Below are 18,951 nucleotides of genomic sequence, written 5' to 3' on the forward strand. Positions count from 1 at the left end.
GTGGCATGCCTTGAAATAGTTTTCTTTGAGCAATAGGCCACTTTATTTATTATTTGCTTTAATACCTTTTAAAATATACATTGGACTACAAGGTTACTTAGTTACAAATCCGATTAAGAGCCATTTTCGTGCTGCCACTGCTCGTGTTTGGCCAACAGCTTCTGGCCCAAGGGGCGCACTTGCCTGAAGGCCTCCTCCACGTTGGCTTCGATGGAGGCCTGAGACTCCTTAGGGGAAGCCATGGACCGATCGACTTTGGTCGCACAACGCACTCGATGCATGCTGATCTCCTTGCAGGCCAGCCGTATTTCGTCGCCGGTAAACTGGTCGGAGATCTCAACCAGCTTATCCAGGAGTCTCGGGTTCAGCGAGACACTGCTGCCCAAAAGCCGACTGATCAGGCAGCTCCTCTCCGCCGGATTGGGCAGTTGTACCAGCAGCTTCTTTTCGAAGCGTCGCAGAAAGGCCTCGTCGATGTCCCAAGGCAAGTTAGTGCTGGCCAGGACGAAGACCCCGTTTAGGGTGTGCTCCATGCCGTCCAAGAGTTGCAAAAGCTCGTTCTTGAAGCGCTTGGAGCTCTCGTGATCCGTGGCCCGGTCTCTTTTGGAGGTCAGGCTCTCGATTTCGTCAAGGAAGATCACCGAGGGAGCTCTTTTCGCTGCCATGTGAAAGAGGACGCGCAGGATCTTTTCCGACTCGCCCCGCCACTTGCTCACCATTATACTGGCCGTTATGTTGAAGAAGGTCACCCGTCCCTGGGTCTCCGAGTACAAGGCCTTCGCCAGAAAGGTCTTCCCACTGCCCGGTGGTCCGTGGAGTAGGAGGGATCTCCAGGGCTTCAAGCCGTGCACGAACAACTGGGGGAATTCGATGGGGGTGAGCACAGCTTCCTTTATCAACTCGATCGCCCGCTGATTGCCACAGACATCCGACCAGCGGATCTTTATATTCTCCTGGAGGATAGAGCTCTTCACCAGTTGCGCCAGCGATTGCCAATCCAAGGAGGAAAAGAGGCCATCATCCGAGCCCAGGTGGCCGTGCTCTATTTCACAGGCGTTTTCCTGACCGGAAACCTCTGCTGAAGTTTCCATTTTCACGATCTGCAAGGGCTCATTACTCAATGCTGCCGTGGCTGCACCCACGCCCAAGTGCCAGTTGGCCAGAGAAGCCTCTGAAACTGGGGGCCTTTTTGGTGGCTCCTTGGTCTCCTTGGTCTCCTTCGTCTCCTTCTTTTCCTGCACTTTTCCGACCATTTCCACCTTGACTTTCGGGCCCACCTTCTTGAGAATCTTGGGGTATTTCCCGAACTTCATGTTGAAAAAGCTGGCGTACTCCAAGTACATGCCATCCAGATCGATGTTGTCGCACAGTTCGTATTCATTGGAGAGTCGTCCCTCGGTCTTCAGGGACTCGGCGCTCGTGTAGTAGCCGTTCTCCACCAGATATCTGTGCATTAGGTAGAGGATGTTGCGACGACGCGTGCTGAAGTTCCTCACGTCCTCGCAGAGAACTTGGGCGGCCGCAGTCGCCGTCACTCCGTACTTTCCTTGGGTCTTCATTTAAGCCTTGTGCTGCTTTATATTTCAATTCCAGGAAGACTAGCTGTTACCTGACGCAGTCTTCGCAGTTTTCTCCAATCAATTGTGTTGGTTGTCATAACGAATGGCACGGGTTGCTTAGTTACAGGTGGGAGGTTCTCTCCTTTCAACAATTTTCCAGGCAACGGCAGTAAATAAAGAAAAGGGATTTTAATTGTTCTTGTTTTAAAAACATTTTTTCTACTGGAACCTAAATGAAATGTTTGTATTTATAATAGGTACCTTAAATTTTGATTAAGAAGAGTAATATTAAATTGCTAAAAATCAAAACAAAATATAATTATACATTTATTTAATGTCCTTTATTTTAAAATTAAATGGAATAGAGAGTGGCTTGTAGGTTGTTGTCCCTATTTCATTTCGTCTAGCAATTTTAATTTCTGTTTTCCCGCTCACATCTTCCATCATCATCCAACCTCCGAGGCAGTCAGTCAGGTATTTGCTAATGTCCTTGTGACAGTTTTTCTCCTTCTATCCGCCCCCTTTTGCACCCAGTTGCAATTGGTTGCTCTGCCGCTTTTGCAAGCGATTTCCTTTTGGTTCTGTACTCTGCTTTGGGGTGAATTTATCCAATTTTTCCATCCTTTTCGGGTTTTGATTTGCTCTCAAGGTTTCCCGACTTGCGGCACTTGTGTGCATGTGTTGTGGCTGCTAATTGTGAGTGTGATTGTGAGTGTGGTCAAGTGAAATCTTTTGCAAATCCTTCTCAGATCTTTGAATAGTAGCAAGCACACGAATTTGTATACCTAAGCTGTAAGCTATTAGGTATTTTGAACAGGGCGACTGTGGCACAAATTCAGTATGCTAAAAAAATAATTACGAGTCGTAGGAAATGGATATGTTTTTACTAATATGCACGTATATTTAAGAACAAGAAAATTTATGCATGCCGAGTCTTAAGTCTGAAATCATTCGCCTGTTCTGCTGCAGGTAACCATAATTTTGCTAGTTGAAATGGCTCATGGCGATTTCGCAGGCTAAACTCTTTGGGCACGCACACCCACAAAGAAACACACACAAAGCACACCCAAACATACACAAACTTACACAAGCACACACACACACTCGAAACTCACACCCACACAATCATATAATTAGGCGCATGAAGAGATGCCGGCGGGCACGTTTCCGTTTCCCCCGACTGCTTCATCCTGTCCCTCTGTGCACCTGTGCACCTCTGCCCCTCTCCACCTTCCTTCGCTTTCTCCTGGCACCACAAAGCAAATCGTCCGCCAGCCAGCTACTTTCGCCTTTATCCTGCTTAAGTGCGCCTGTGCGGCTTAAAGCTTAAAGCACCTCATGGCTTAAATGAAGAGAGACTCACTCAACCACCCACAAACAGAAATTCCATGCGTAAACAGACAGCCTGTCAGTGTGTGTGTTGCGCCTGCAAATATGCAACATAAAAAATAATTAGTTAACATTCCAATGATTGGACCCACGCGGAAACCAGTTTAGACCTCTTGGTTCTTAAAGGAGCAAAAAATGAAGGAGGAAAACGATTTTGGAAGGCGAGGAATAGAAGCCCCTGCGAAGGAAAGGCACCGCTTACCTTGGGCACGGATCACGGGGATCCAATCCTGCGGGGTGGATAATGTCCTCCTTTTTGGGGTTCCTTCCAATTCGGCGCTCCTCCGCTGCGGCACTGTGCTCGACTCAAATCGTCTACCAAGTGCTTTCTGCATTTTCGGCGCTAGACAGCGGCTATTTATTTACTGTTGCCGTCCCTCTCGCTCAATGCCCCACGCCCTGCGGCCTCCGCGGCGGCACCTCCATTGTTTCAGCCTTCCTTTCTTCCCGTCCCTCGTGCCTTTGTTCGGCTTGTATGCGTTTTTTGTGCACTGTCCGTGACAGGACACTTTATGAGCCAGAGTGTTTTGGTTTTTGTTCCCTTGTTCTGAAAATGTTCTGAGTGCTAGAGTGCTACGACAGGTCCTTGGAATCACAGGATAAGCAGGCGCCAAGTACTCCGCTACTTTGAGGAGAATAAGGATAATGAGTGCGTAGTTGCATTAAAATAAAATATATGAGCTATAACAATATCAGTGTAGTAACGAATAATGGCTAAAACTCAACTATGAGCTCTACTGATATATATATTGTTAAATTTGGTCAATTTTCAGGAAACCCACTTTTTGGAAATTTGGAATGGGTTTCATCAAATCGGGTAGCTCTCATTGGAGAAATCGAGCAAAGAACGGAAAAAAAATTATTATGCCGTTGTTTTTAATATTATATGTATATTGGCATGATTTCTTGCAGATGGTGTTTTTTGGGACTCTTCAATTGCGAATTAAATTTGATGAACATTTTTTTAAGTGTAACCTTTTTTTTTTTAGTTAAAAATACATTGCTGTTTGATAAGCACTACAATTGTATTTTTTATTACTCTCTTTGCAGTTTCGATGTAGAAAATGGCCAGGGCGCTCGATCACCGCTCGAGGGCGGCTCTCCCAGCGCCGGTTTGGTTCTACAGAACTTGCCACAGCGTCGCGAATCGTTTTTGTACCGCTCCGATTCCGACTTCGAGATGTCTCCCAAGTCCATGTCCCGGAACTCAAGCATCGCTAGTGAAAGGTAAGTTTAAGAAGCCTGCAGTACTCAACTCTCATTTCCCCGACTACAAGGAAATTACTTCTGGACCAGTTTAAGTTTCCTAGTTTTTTTTCTTAGTTTGGCTATTTTGCCTAGATTCCCTTTACTTTCGACATCGTGAACCAGGGCATTACCCGTCCGTTTAGAATTCGGAAAATGTTTTCACTGACCACGTCTAATACCTTTTTTTATGTTTGTGAAACCCATCCCAAAACGCCTTTGATTATGGTTTTGCTTACGGTACCTCTCTTTTTATTTGACATATTCCCGACTTGATTTTTAAAGTACGTTTAAAGGTGTTTCCGGTGGTGCCTACAACAATACAATCGGTTTCCCTTCGCTTTTCCCTTCCGAATTTTTCTCACTTCCCCGCTTTTCTTCTGAATTTCTTTTTCACTATGTGGGATTTCGGTGACTTTGCTAGGGACTTTATGTTCCAATGCACCTTTTCAACCCGTTTTTCTAACCTCCCAAAATTCAAAAGGCTAATAATTTCTTCCGAATTTTTGTAATAAAGAACGAATTGCCAAAAATAATATACATACCTACATAATTCCGGATTTGCCACATTGTACACTGTCTAAAGCTGAGCATACTTCCTCGATAGAGCCTAAGGCCGCAAGCTAAATTAGTTAGTCACAGCCGGAAATGCAATATTTTTGTTGTTGCTTTTATTTAGCTGTGTGTTTGAAATTTTTTTTGCAACCCTTTGGACTGCTGTGTTTTTGGGCGCTTTTCCCTGCACAACCACAACTATTTGTTTCTGTTTGGTTTGCCAGAGGCAATGGGACCACACTCGGAAAAAACAATACGCACCCACGAGCAGTCTAGCACACACATACAGTTGTGTTGTGATCCAAAACAATAACACCTAATTACACATGCAGCTGCAACAGCAACAACAACAACAACAACAACCAGGAGGGGCAAAGGATGTCAAAATATTTGGAGGGAGCTTTCCATTGCCCCTTTAGTTTTTACATTTTCATTGAAGTACAGGGCAGCAAAAAATCCAAATATTTCCACCCAAAAAGACTGAGAGCTTGGGAGAACCTCGCGCAATCCAACAAAACTCAAAATTACAATCACCATCCAAATCAATATAGGTAGGAAATATACTCGGGTGTATTATACAAATTTATTAGCTCACCGACTATTCAAAACATTTGGAAAAACTGCCACTGAAAATTGTAGGTTCTTATTTATCCATAGTGGATTGTGAAATTAACTCGATTTAAATTCGAGCACGTATGTTTTAGCTCCCAGACGTTTGACCTTCTTGGCCATTGTTGTTGTTGTGGTTTTCCGCAGGTTTTTTGTAGTTTTCTCTTTACGGTCAAATGTTTTTGGCAGGCGACAGCAACGCAATTTGCATTTCTTTCGAATGGGAAGCCGACAACCTTTGTCTGCTTTCAAAGTTTTCGGCCTGCCAAACTGTCCCTCTTTTCCATTTTAACCCAGCGGGGAAATCGTGAAAATCTCCACCTTTCAGCGCACGCTGTGTTTGCTTTCAATCAGATGGAATTTTTCTAGGGGCCGCCACTTTCAAACAATGTTCCTGATAAGCTGTCAATTACACACTCGCTCGCACTGGCTCTTGAGCGGAACCAGACCTCAGACCGACGACGAGTTTCATAAAGACTTCAACACTAATAACAAATAATTAGCCAAATATCCGAGGCTGACATGCCTACCCACCACCCACCACCCACCTTTTTCGATGCTCTTGTTTTCCGCGTAAATGTCAAGGTCCCATTGGGCAAAACAACTCACAATTAGTCATAATATTCTGTTGGCGGCATCCGTTTGGTATGTTCCTTCTCACGTTTTCGGACAACCACCCAAAGGCCCGCACATATTCATGGCCACAATAATAGATGAGATTAAGTACAATTGCTTGTGCGAGTCCACAGAGCAATGATGAATAAACAGTCGCCGTCTGCCGAGTGGGGACACTTCCTCGCCGGGTATTAAATCAATCCTAATCCCCACAAAACTCCTTTAAAGTCCTGTCAGAGGTGCTAAGACCTTTTAAATAGCTGTATGAGTAAAAATGTGCAGACAATAATTGAACCGGAATTTCCTTAAGTTTCTTTCATTTTATGGTACTTGCTCCTATCAAGTGCTAGATTATTTACCAATTGTCTTTCTGAATTGGCACTGGATTTGGATAGGCGATTACATTTGTGGGCTCTCTGCATCGCTTAACGACAAGAAGCTTGCCACATAGTGCCAAAGGTCAATAAGTCTGATTAGCAGGCCGCCGCTTATATAAGGGCCCTCGCGTCCCCCTTCTCATTAACCACCACCTCCCTCCTGTGGGCCTTTATTTGCGCCCAATGACATTTGCACACGGAGTTGTGAACCGAGGAGACAAATGGGCGACGCAAATGGTCCGCTGTCAAAGGGGCTTGCAGCCGTGGGTGGCGACTAGAACGTTCCCAAGTCGTAAGCTTAAATGTCAACGCTTTAACTTCAACTTGTGTGCAGCCAGCTCTTCTTTTTCTCGGTTCGTTCTCTCTGTTTGTTTGTTTGATTGTTGCCACGAGGTGGAATGACGTCATGAAGCTGGATTTGCGCTGATATATGCGGCGGGGGTCATTGTCTGCGTCAGCGAAAATCGTCAGGGGAGTCCACCCCTTCCGCCCACTCTCGACCCATCACCCCATCGCCCCATCGTTCCATCGCCCCAGTTGTGGCACACGCCCTCACCCACTAAGCATTTGGTTGCACGTGACGCATAAATTGGGGTTTCGGGAAGACACACACAGAGCAACACACAAAGTTAAAAGTTAGTTGAAAGTGGATTTTAACTTGAATTTATAATGAAATGTTTACAAAACAGGATGCTCTAATGTGCTCTATTAAATGTACGGGTCACAAGCTATAGGTCCACTAAGAATCTTGAGGAAAAAGCAAGCATCGCCTTACAATATTATAATAAGCAGAATAAAGTGGCGTTAAAACAAAGAATTTAAAAATGATTGTTACGTGTCCCTTCTCATTTGATGTCGAAAAACTGATATTGTTAGTTCAATTGCAATTCCATGCAACCAAATTTATATTTAGTTGTGATCGATTTAATTAATATTTATTAATTAATTATTAATATTAAAAAACACACTTAAAGCGTTTAAACTCGATACGCTTATGTATTATCTTTGTTATATCTTTGTTCCGCCTTGATTCCATGTTTTTTATGTTTGATTTGACTTTCTGTTTTGGCGTTTCTCAGCCTCTTTCCCCTCCACCGTTCATTGCTACAATATCAATAATTTTCCCAATATGTTTCCCAACATTTTCCCGTACTCCCCCTCTTTTCGCCTCTTTATTTGTGAACCTTGATGATTGTTGTCTGTACTATCGTTGTTTATTAAGATTGTAACCCTTTTTCCAGGTTTAAAGAACAGGAGGCCTCTATACTCGTTGACCGATCGTACGTATTCCGTGAGATCTGATCTACCTATATCGCTCTCTCTATCTCTCTCTGTCTTTCTCAACCTATCTATATATCTATTTATCTATCTATCTATCTATCTTTGTCGTTATGTCTTGCCTGCCTTTGCATTTGATGTTTGTATATTTGTCGTTGTTTTTTTGTCCTTATCGCCACGCACCTCGTGATTTGCATGCTATTTTCTCATCTTATATTTATAGAATATAAAACTACAATTTTTGAAAATTAACATGTTGCCTTTAAGCGCGTTTTCCGAGTCTTGCAGTTATGCTTCATTTGTTATGCATGCCAATTACTAGGAAATATTTATTTATTTAAAAGAGGAAACTAACTAATCATGAATTTTATATGTTACATTTTTGCAAAAGAACACTTCTTTAAAAAGTCTCTTATACATGCATTCAAAATAAGCAAATGTGAAATATTTTGCTTAAATCAATTGTCTCCCAGAAATCCCAAAGAAATATAACCCAATGAACGGTTAACGCTAATAGAAATTACGATTTTTGTCCTGACGCTTAGATGTTTTTCACGATTTCCGTTGAGTCACTTTAATTGATTCGACAGTCACGAGGCCAAAAAAAAAAAAAAAAAATTGCGCACACCGAATGACGCTGACATCTGGGGCATTATTGAGCACAGGCCGAGCTAATTTAAATACAAAAACATTTTCTATTTCCTGTCCCACTGCCCAAGTGCTAGAGAACGGAAAGTGTGCACGAAGGAAATAAATAAAACGGAATAATTGCTCCCAGAAGTCAATCGAGGGGAACTATCCCCCGAAAATCCCCGGAAACTCATACGCAGCGTGGCACAAGCTCGAAAGCTGGAAAGCTGGAAAACTGGCAAGCTGGAAAGCTGGCACAGAAATGGAACAAGACCAAAAACAACTCTTGAAACGTGGCTCGAGATGGGGCAGCAGAAAGAAGTGCTTCAACTGAATAAACACATTTCCTGCAATCAATTCGCTTGCCAGCCAGCACCTCGAATGTCTTGAAATCTGCGAGACTGTGAATCTGTGAGTGCCCGAGTGCGACTCGTGAGAGCTCGTGATTGCGGGCACATAATTATAGCTTTAATATGCATATAGCCCTGCAAATGTGCATTTACCTACTTGTGTGACTCGCACAGATATGTACATACATCTAGATCTATACTCGAAAGTGCAGTGCACATTGCAGATTTGTCATTCGCAGCCGGTGGTGAAAAAAGATATTTCTTTTTATAGCACACTGTGTGTGGTATGGAAATGCAGGCAGGCTGGGGAAGAAGTGAAACCGAAAACGGAAAATGGAAAATGGAAAATGAATGTGCTGAACTGAACCGGTGTAATATGCAAATTGAGTGCTATAATATCGTGGGCAGATGCACCCAAATCTAGTCGGATTAATAATATTTAATAATATTTCCTGCTTAAATGCAGAGTTATTAGGATTCAAAAGGCTGAAACGCACTTAATTTATTAGGACCAGCGAGAGCTCTTCAGGTGTCCCAGTTGCAAAGGCAGCTTATTCGAACTGCGAACTGCGAAATGCGAAAGTTGTGGTTGCTCAGCAACTGCATGATTGCGAAAATGCCTTAAATCTGCAACTGCATTTAGATTGTGACTAATTTCCCCCCAGAGCGCTTATTCGAAATTCTTGGGCTGCTAACTACAGTGAGTGCACTGAAAAAAGTTGGGATCCCCTTCGAGTGAACAAAATGTACACAGCTGTTATAGTTGCACTTGTTAAAATAATGAACTTTGTTCGCTCAATTGTCTGCAATCACTCCAAGCACGCCGGGTGTAAATATAATATAATGGCCCATTTTGCCCGGTTACCGGCTCAAGCGCAATGTGGGCCGAATTGGAAAACTGGCTCGGCCAAAATTAAATTTAGCATTTTTTGAACGATTTTCTCTGTTTGTTAGGTCCTCTGCGCTCGTTTTATTCGAACATACTCTTCCCCTATCATTCAAAAGATATTAAAATATGTGTATAGCCTATTTGAGCACGGATATATAATATATGTTGTTTTGGTTCGCACTAATTTGCGCTAATCAAATGCCAACAGCTGCAGCAGCGGCAACAGCAACAAACACACTTATACTATTAATACTAACCAGCAAGCAAAGCAAACGCAAATATAGTGGGGGAATTTATTAAACATTAGCGTAGGTAAGTGCGATGGAAGAGCGGCGGAAGCGCAAGAGGATGCTCTGCAAATGAAAATTAAATTATTTGAGCGTAAGCTATCTCTCCCCATTCCGCATATTTATTGCAATGCCTATGATTGTAGTTTGAACGATAATGATGATGATGACGAAGTGCCGGGATCGGGATGTACTCCCCACAGCAGGGTGCCTCGGACCGAATACGGAATACAGAATACAGAACATATAAGGTGTCAAAGTAGAGTTTTCCCAAATTTTGTTCACTCTCAATCTCATTTAAAGTTCTTTTAAGTTTGTTTAGTATGCACTCGAATTTCAACAAAAACTAAAGAATCTTTAAAAAGACTTTAATTTATCCTCAAGGCACCCTGTTTTTCAATAACTGAGCAGATGCTGTTGCCTGATGAAGATGAAAAGCAAGCAGAAATCTTACGCGAAATGAAAACAAGAAAAATAAAAGCTCTCACGAGCGACGAGTAGGAATATTTTTTAAGTTGAATATAAATTGTGCGCTCTGCTCTCACGGGAATCTATTATAACTTTTCTTTTTCGTGTGTTTGGCCTCCGTGTTTCTGTATTTTTCTGCCGCGGGACGCGCTTCATTCGCGGTCAGCGGTCGCTCGTAGAAATTTCGAAAAACCAAAACTCAAACCACCAGTGGCGGAGGGAAATCAGCTAATCGATTGCTCCAAACGCATAAACTAAACAAACAGTCGAGTAACAGGCTTCCTTCGAACGCGAGAAAGGGAACATTCAACAAGTGGGCCCATGTGGGCGAATAGTATTACCTGAATAAAGGAGATAGTTTCATTTTTAATCCTGTAAATAAGCCCACCAAGATGCTTAACAAAAACTCAGCATCGTCGCAGTCGCTGCCGCGAGTGCACAGCTTTTTCAATATGATACCATCGATAATGCAGGACGATCTAGCTTTGACCATTCTGAACGATCGGGACAACATGTTCTCCATCAAGTCACAGCGCAGGTATTATGCCCATGTATCCCCATACTATATGTCGGGTCCATGTATGGTCAGCTCTGAAAATAGTTCGCCTTCACTCTTAAAATACTTATAAATATGATAAACTCAAGAAATCACTAACAACACACTCGTATTCGATTTTAATGACACCCAGCCAGCCGCGTGTTCCAAATGCCTCCATTAATTATGATCTATGACTCGCGTTTCCTTCTGAGTATTTTTTATGCTTGCTTTCCGTGCTTTCTTGTCACTGTTTTTACCCACTCAGTTTATTTTACTGGCACTTCCTAACGTTTATTTATTTTAGTTTTTAATTTCCCGAATTATCGAAAATTATTTATTACTCTGAAATGAGATTTGAGATTTTCTTTTGCGTTTGGGAATTTTTTTTTTTTATAATATTAAGAAAGAATCCGAAATTCCAATTTGTGTAACTCTTAATTTTTATTTAATGTTATACGTATTCAGTGAGTCACTTTGTGTTTTCAACTTAAGAGACGTTTTCTAGGCAATTCTGGGCGTGTTGGAAATGCGTCGCATTATTAATAAACCAAAGCAGCAGGGGAGAAGCAAAAACAATAATAAATATTCTGGGGTGGACGTACCGTAGAAATTTTTAAACACAAATTAAAGGAAATTGGCAATAAAAAAGTTTAGAGTGACAAATCGCACCGCCATTTCTTTTAAGTCTAGTCCCTTTTTAAGTTAATATATTTTTAAGCAGTACTACATATATTAAAAGATTGGTCAACATCAATTATGCAATTCAAGTGATCGATCCTGCTTCTGCTTCAAATTAATACTTTGGCGCCAATCCGAGTCTTCTGCTTTTAATTTGTGTACTTATTTGTGACGTCACCAACGAATACGCCCCCTCATCTTTATAGTCGTATTCGTCCGATTTTATGTGCTAAGCGTTTTAGTTTTTATCATTATTTATATTATAATTTATGCCATTTCTTGTTTGTCAACGTTTTTTGTTCTCCTCGTTTTGCTCATTTCGATTTTTGTTTTCTCCGTTAATTTTCGGGTTAATTTTGTTTTATTTTTGGCACACAGCTGAAATTCCGAGCCAAGTGGCGAAGGAGAAAATTACGACGAATCACGCCCCGCCCACAGTCGATTTCCCTACGCCCTCCCATTCTGCTCTATTTTTATGTTTTAAACAATTTCTCTGGAATTTTCAACTGGCAAAAAACAGAAACCGAAACTTGGGCGTCGTCGCCATGGCGTCCTTTTATTTCCTTTCTTTTATTTTTTTATTTGCGTTGGGTACATTAATCGACCTTTTTCGAGATACGTTTCCAATTTCCACAACATTTTGCCATTTAAATTCTACTCAAAATGAATGCCACATAAATTAAATAGTTCCGACACAATATAAAAAAAGAAGAAAAAAAATTAAATAAATTAGAAATATTTTCGTTTAAAATTCTTGGTGTTATTTATGGTCTTGTTTTCGTTGTTTTTGGCAATGCATCAAAGAGCCTCCGAAACTTGCTTGATGTAAGAAGATTTGGTTGGCCGACGTTTACAGATTTCCCAACACATTTTAAGAAGAACAGTTTGTGAAACATTAAAAGTTAATTGAGAGGCGTGGCAAATGTTTTAATACGCCGCTTTCTCTCGTATCGATTCATATGTTTATAATTTGTGATAGAATGCAAAACTATATCAAACTTAATTTTGTTTTTGACCGAAACTGATTTGTTTGTCCTTTGTACATCATATAATCAACTACGAAATATTTTAAGTATGGAGAAGGGTTAACAGGCGTGACATGTTTGTAATATTTGCATGTTTCACACACGCTTCTCTTTTTTGGTTTAGCTAATCACAGCGAATATTTTTTGAAGGGACACAAGCCGAAATTTAACTAATAACACCCTACGGGGTAACCTGTTTCTGTCTTCTTCCCATTTTTTTTTACAGCCACGGCGAGGATCTTATTGTGACGCCCTTCGCCCAAATTTTAGCCAGCTTACGTTCAGTGCGCAACAATTTATTAAGTCTGACAAATGTTCCAGCATCAAACAAGTAAGTGTGCTGTGACCTTGGCAATGCCTCCGACCACCGACCACCGACCCCCACTCCCCTGGCCCCCAAACCACCCCAAAACCACCCCTGTCAACCCCGAAGACATTTAATTTGTTGTGTACTATATATGCGATGTACTTGACCCCGAAAACAGAATTTCACCGTGTTTTAACCTAACCCCTAACCCCTGTGTGTGCTACTTGCTCTCTGCTCGCCTTTTTTGTCGTCTCACACTTTAATTAATCAAAGCAGCGACCACAATGACAACAAACAAACAACAAAATCACACCCTCTTTCAACAATAACTTTAATGGTCGTTTTATGCAATTTGACTGAAAATAGTTGGAACCCAAACTAAATTCCGACTTAAAGCTTTAGGCAGTTACTTTGTAAACGTTTAATTTGTGTTGTATTGCTGAAAGCGCTCTGAGAAAAGTGGGTTTAAGCACAGAAGATGGGGGTCGACCCCGAAGACCTTAACCCCAGAGGAGCAGCACGACCCTGACTTGCAGTGATTGGTGAAAACACAAAGTTGACCCCCGCCCCAACCTTCCCCCGAATAATAACAAAAACTCACAAATATAAATATTTTTTCTCTCTCTTCCGCTATTTCTCGCTTTCTAACTCTACTCTCTCTTTTTGCATACGTGTCTACTTGTGTCACCGATCCTCTGCAAATTCGCGAATCTAAATGTTGTGCTTTCCTCACCACCACACCCACATCGTGCCACACGTTGCATACGTTATATATTCCGGTGTTCAAAACCCACATCTTTTTGTGTACATATACATATGCATATACATATACATATACATATACATATACATATACATAATATATAATTTAATTGCAACCCTGGCTTTCTACGCTCCCCGAAACGTTTGTTCGGTTGTTTGCTAATTCGTTTGTTCGAATGTTTGTTCGGTTTATGACTTTGTGTGTCTGTTGTACCTGCACCCCAACCCGCCACCCATCTCCCGTCTCCCATCCTCCCAACCCTCCCCCTCTGTGTATGTGTGTGTGCGTGTGTGTGTGTGCGGCAAAACTGTGTATTAATCCATCAAGATCCAGGCGGCCCAACCAATCCTCGTCGGCCTCCCGGTCGGGAAACCCCCCGGGAGCCCCCCTCTCGCAGGGCGAGGAGGCCTACACCCGCCTGGCCACCGACACCATCGAGGAGCTGGACTGGTGCCTCGACCAGCTGGAAACCATCCAGACCCATCGCAGCGTCTCCGACATGGCCTCGCTCAAGGTTGGTTTTTCGCCTGATCCCACTAACCGCCCTCGATCCATCTAACCCTTCTTAACCCTCTTCGTTTCAGTTCAAGCGCATGCTGAACAAGGAGCTGTCCCACTTCAGCGAGTCCAGCAGATCGGGCAACCAGATTTCGGAGTACATCTGTTCCACATTTTTGGGTGAGTCGCTTTCACTGCGATTTCAGGGAATTAAAGAGCAACCAAAAATCAACAAGGTGTCGCAATTGCACGCATGTGGACGCAAGTAGTTTAAAAGCGTGCTGAGATTGCGGGCTCCCCCAACACAGTGATCCAAAACTAGGGGGCAACCTATGCCACTTTCGTCCTGACCTTCTGTTCTCCTCTCCCTTCGCAGACAAGCAGCAGGAGTTCGACTTGCCCTCGCTGCGCGTGGAGGACAACCCGGAGCTGGTGGCCGCCAATGCCGCCGCCGCCGGCCAGCAGTCCGCCGGGCAGTACGCCCGCTCCCGCTCGCCGCGCGGGCCGCCCATGTCGCAGATCAGCGGCGTGAAGCGGCCGCTCTCGCACACCAACAGCTTCACCGGCGAGCGGCTGCCCACGTTCGGCGTGGAGACGCCCAGGGAGAACGAGCTGGGCACCCTGCTCGGTGAGCTGGACACCTGGGGCATCCAGATCTTCAGCATCGGCGAATTCAGCGTCAACCGCCCGCTCACCTGTGTGGCATACACCATTTTTCAGGTGGGTGAGCCTTTCTTAAAAGTGTTCCTGGTGGGTGCACTGCACCTCCACTCAACCCAACTCATATGCAATGGACTAATTGTTTATTCCTGTTTCTGTTTCTGCTTCTGATTCTCCTTCTGATCTGTTCTGATCTGTTCCGTTTCGCCCCACAGAGTAGAGAATTACTGACCAGTCTTATGATACCACCGAAAACTTTTCTTAACTTTATGACTACTCTGGAGGACCACTACGTCAAAGACAATCCGTTTCACAACTCGCTCCACGCCGCCGACGTGACCCAGAGCACCAACGTTCTGCTCAATACGCCGGCTCTGGAGGGCGTGTTTACTCCACTAGAGGTGGGCGGGGCCCTGTTCGCCGCCTGCATCCATGACGTCGATCACCCAGGGCTCACCAACCAGTTCTTGGTCAACTCAAGTGGGTATCCCTGTCGCAGGTCTCTGGTGGCGTTGTGGCATTGTTCTGATCGGGGGAGTTTCGCCCGCAGGTTCCGAACTGGCGCTGATGTACAATGACGAGTCTGTTCTGGAGAACCACCACCTAGCCGTTGCCTTCAAGCTGTTGCAAAACCAGGGATGTGATATATTCTGCAATATGCAAAAGTGAGTACCGCTGCACCTGTCCACCTGTGCACCTGTGGGACGCCAAGTAACACTGTGACTCTCGCCAGGAAGCAACGCCAGACGCTGCGGAAGATGGTCATCGACATCGTGCTCTCCACGGACATGTCCAAGCACATGAGTCTGCTGGCCGACCTCAAGACCATGGTGGAGACCAAGAAGGTGGCCGGGTCCGGGGTGCTGCTGCTGGACAACTACACCGACCGCATACAGGTTGGAACCGCATATACTACTCCACTGATATACCACTAAACCACTCTATGCCCACAGGTGCTCGAGAACCTGGTGCACTGCGCCGATCTGAGCAATCCCACCAAGCCGCTGCCGCTCTACAAGCGCTGGGTGGCGCTGCTCATGGAGGAGTTCTTCCTGCAGGGCGACAAGGAGCGCGAGTCGGGCATGGACATCAGCCCGATGTGCGACCGCCACAACGCCACCATCGAGAAGTCGCAGGTGGGCTTCATCGACTACATCGTCCACCCGCTCTGGGAGACCTGGGCGGACCTGGTGCACCCGGACGCCCAGGACATACTCGACACGCTTGAAGAGAACAGAGACTACTACCAGAGCATGATACCGCCCTCGCCGCCGCCGTCGGGGGTCGACGAGAACCCGCAGGAGGACAGGATCCGCTTTCAAGTGAGCTCCGCCCGCGGCCGAGGATCCGCCACTGACACGCGGCACTGAGCAGCAGCCGGTGTCAGCCGGTGGAGGCCTTGAGCAACCAACCCCATACCCCAAGACCCCCGTCTTGACCCGTCTTGTTCCCGTACTAATCCCGAGCCCACACCCAACAGGTTACCCTGGAGGAGTCCGACCAGGAGAACATCGCCGAGCTGGAGGAGGGCGAGGAGAGCGGGGGCGAGAGCAGCACCACCGGCACCACCGGAACCCCCGCCGCCACTGGCTTGGGCGGAGGCGGAGGTGGAGGCGGGGGCGTGGCACCCGGGACGGGTGGCTGCCAAAACCAACCGCAACACGGTGCAATGTGACGGAGAGTCGTGGGAGTTTATCGCAAATTACAGGAAAAGGCTCACAACTTTTTCCTATTACGTTAGTGACTACTATTAACACAAAACAAAGAAAAAAAACAAATCCAAAACCAAAAAAACCAAAAAAAAAACAAAGAAAAACTCTTGGGAAAAAAGGAAAAAAAAAACGACACTAAAACCAAAAAGGCAAACTAAGGAAATATTTAAGAAATGTTTAAAAGCATACAAAATCCAAACAGCAATAGCAAAAGTACCATTAAACCTATAAAGCCTAGAGAAACATGAAACATGAAGCAAGAAGGTAACAATTTACTAATTACAAAAGCGAGATCAATGTTGAACACACTGAAAGCAGCAGAATTCGAGAAAAACCCCTATATTGTTAAACACACACACACTAAACACTAAAACCAAGACAAGAAAACAAAAGTGAGAAAAACAATTAATAAGTAATACTAGGAAATACCAAAACTCCCGCCCCAAAAACTTACTCTATTATATAGACGATTTTTATGTAGGCAAATAATTTCTGTTTAATTCATCTGAACTCGGACTTCAATTGAAGTAAACCCTAACTGTCCAAGTCTCCTCTTTTAAACCATTGACTAAAATGAACTACTAAAAAAAGAATAACTAACTGGAAGAAATAATACATAGGTTTTTAGCTTAAGCAAAGTTTCTAAGTTTTACATGTTTGCATGCCCGAAATTTTTCATTTTACTCAATTGATACCGTTTGTTCCAAGTAACATATGAAGTTTTGTATGATTTGGACCATGTGCAACACCAACACCCCTAGTGAATTAAACAAAAATTGAAAAGCAATTTCAGTTAAAACCATTTAAACCTAAACCTAAAGCCCCAAACAAAAAAGAGAACGAAAACAGTCTACAGCCAGACTGTGTTGTATAGCTATATATATGGTATACCATTTTTTTTTTAATATTATTTGTAAATATTTTAAATGTTGGACTCGAATTTAAATCAAGTGGCTAGTAAGTATTGCAGCCAAGGACTTAAACTCTAAAACTATATGAAAACAAAGCCAAAAACGCATAAATAGGGAAATAATTGGTAAAGACGATGGAAAGGAAACAGTGTTGTACTATTATCGAAAGGATTTCCAATTGAATTTTCAAATAACATTGTAATATGATTTGCTTCCAGTGAAAGAGAGAGAAGATGGAATAGAGAAAGAGAGAGAGAGAGAGAGGGAAAACCCAAAGTAATGTCAAATGCTGTCTTCGCAAATAGTTTTCGCTATGAATTACTTATATCATTATTTACTAGTTACTAAGCTACTACTGATCCACACAACTCAAAAACGAAAGAGACAGAAACACTAAGTCGAAATAGAGAAGGAGGGAAATTAATGAATTTAGTGAACAACTCTTACCGGCGAAACACACACAATTTACAATCAAAACCACTAGAAAAGACTCTTTAAGCACAAACAACTTTTAGTTCCCCAATGAAAAACAATGCAAAACCAAAGCAAAACAAACACACACAGAAACAAAGAAAAACAAGTCAAAACCGAAAATGTCATTGGCTATAGTACACTTATTTTTAACTTACCTGTACGGATATATATAGATGTAACTGTATGCATATGCATATGCATATGCAAAGTCACGATTCAGGCGCTGGTGCGCATATCGAATAATGTGGCAGGCCAAATTCTAAAGCGCATAGTTGAACTATTGTTTAATATTATATTTTTTATTGTTATTAATTTATTATCCAAAATATTTTTTTTTCAGACATAGTGCTACACATTTCTTTTGTGTTTAAGCGGGCAGGATCCGCGCTAAAAATATTGTTTTTTTTAATTATAATATATATCTATGATACGATATGTGAATGAAATGTAATGAAATGAAATGGAACCTTGATGGTCTAAAAATATCATTAAAAAAGTTGAATAACAAGATACTTTATAGCAACTTGAGCAGCATTGTAAATGCGAGCTTCAGATTTACTTTTTTCGAAACCCAATCCGACTTTCAGCAAATACAGCAAAGTATATAATCTACATACATATAATATTAATTAAACCATAGTTGCGACGAAAACAAATAAACTAAAATGACGTCGAGTCCATGGCAAGCATAAGCAAAACAAAAAACAAAGATCTACTTTAACAAGTTGAGTGAAATAAATAAAGAGAAAACCTAATGATTGTTTCTCCTGTCTTAAAAAAAGCGGAAGAAAATCAACTACTTTTCTTGTATTTGCAACACGGAGAAACAACTTTTTATAGAGCCACAAAGCCAGATAAATCTAGAGAGATTCCCCAACCGAAACACTTACATATACTGGTACGTGCGTAGCTATACAATTATGTAATTTACCAAGGTATTAACCGAACATTTACATTTATGCATATGCATACCAACTTATATAGATATATACTAGGCATATGTGCAGTAATGGACATTTGATGTATACTCGAGTTGAAACTTAACCTAACCAACATCTGTACGTGTATGTGTAATTCGATAAAGTTTAGGTCCTGACCTGCCCCCAGTAAAAACCACCCGGAGAATGAGCCCCA

General features: G+C 42.9%; 2 protein-coding genes across 8 annotated transcripts in view; one reads left to right on the forward strand and one right to left on the reverse strand.

Moving 5' to 3' along the window:
- LOC108097108 (cAMP-specific 3',5'-cyclic phosphodiesterase) overlaps positions 1 to 18,613 on the forward strand; it is a 107,115-nt gene extending 88,502 nt beyond the window's left edge. For 2 of the 7 annotated variants that reach the window (XM_043207413.1, XM_017199182.2), the window contains 11 exons: positions 3,999 to 4,175; positions 7,591 to 7,629; positions 12,719 to 12,823; positions 13,890 to 14,076; positions 14,147 to 14,240; positions 14,437 to 14,780; positions 14,936 to 15,200; positions 15,271 to 15,385; positions 15,454 to 15,616; positions 15,674 to 16,042; positions 16,201 to 18,613. In XM_043207413.1, coding sequence (XP_043063348.1) covers positions 3,999 to 4,175; positions 7,591 to 7,629; positions 12,719 to 12,823; positions 13,890 to 14,076; positions 14,147 to 14,240; positions 14,437 to 14,780; positions 14,936 to 15,200; positions 15,271 to 15,385; positions 15,454 to 15,616; positions 15,674 to 16,042; positions 16,201 to 16,395 — 2,053 coding nt within the window. In that variant the 3' untranslated portion in view covers positions 16,396 to 18,613. Of the gene's footprint in view, positions 1 to 3,998; positions 4,176 to 7,590; positions 7,630 to 10,363; positions 10,790 to 12,718; positions 12,824 to 13,889; positions 14,077 to 14,146; positions 14,241 to 14,436; positions 14,781 to 14,935; positions 15,201 to 15,270; positions 15,386 to 15,453; positions 15,617 to 15,673; positions 16,043 to 16,200 lie in introns of those variants that run through there. The other 5 variants (XM_043207415.1, XM_017199183.2, XM_043207414.1 and 2 more) reach the window with 4 other exon arrangements.
- On the reverse strand, positions 17 to 1,637 carry LOC108097109 (katanin p60 ATPase-containing subunit A-like 2). Its single transcript, XM_017199186.1, has one exon. The coding sequence runs from the start codon at positions 1,557 to 1,559 to the stop codon at positions 114 to 116; it is 1,446 nt and encodes a 481-aa protein (XP_017054675.1). The 5' UTR covers positions 1,560 to 1,637; the 3' UTR covers positions 17 to 113.
- Positions 18,614 to 18,951: the final 338 nt, after the last annotated feature.

Source organism: Drosophila ficusphila, unplaced genomic scaffold, assembly GCF_018152265.1.
Source record: "Drosophila ficusphila isolate 14025-0441.05 unplaced genomic scaffold, ASM1815226v1 contig_198, whole genome shotgun sequence".
Lineage (NCBI taxonomy): Eukaryota > Metazoa > Arthropoda > Insecta > Diptera > Drosophilidae > Drosophila > Drosophila ficusphila.

What these genes read in the sequence shown, in the direction of transcription:
- LOC108097109 (XM_017199186.1), bottom strand. Translation starts at nt 1,559, where the DNA reads ATGAAGACCCAAGGAAAGTACGGAGTGACGGCGACTGCGGCCGCCCAA.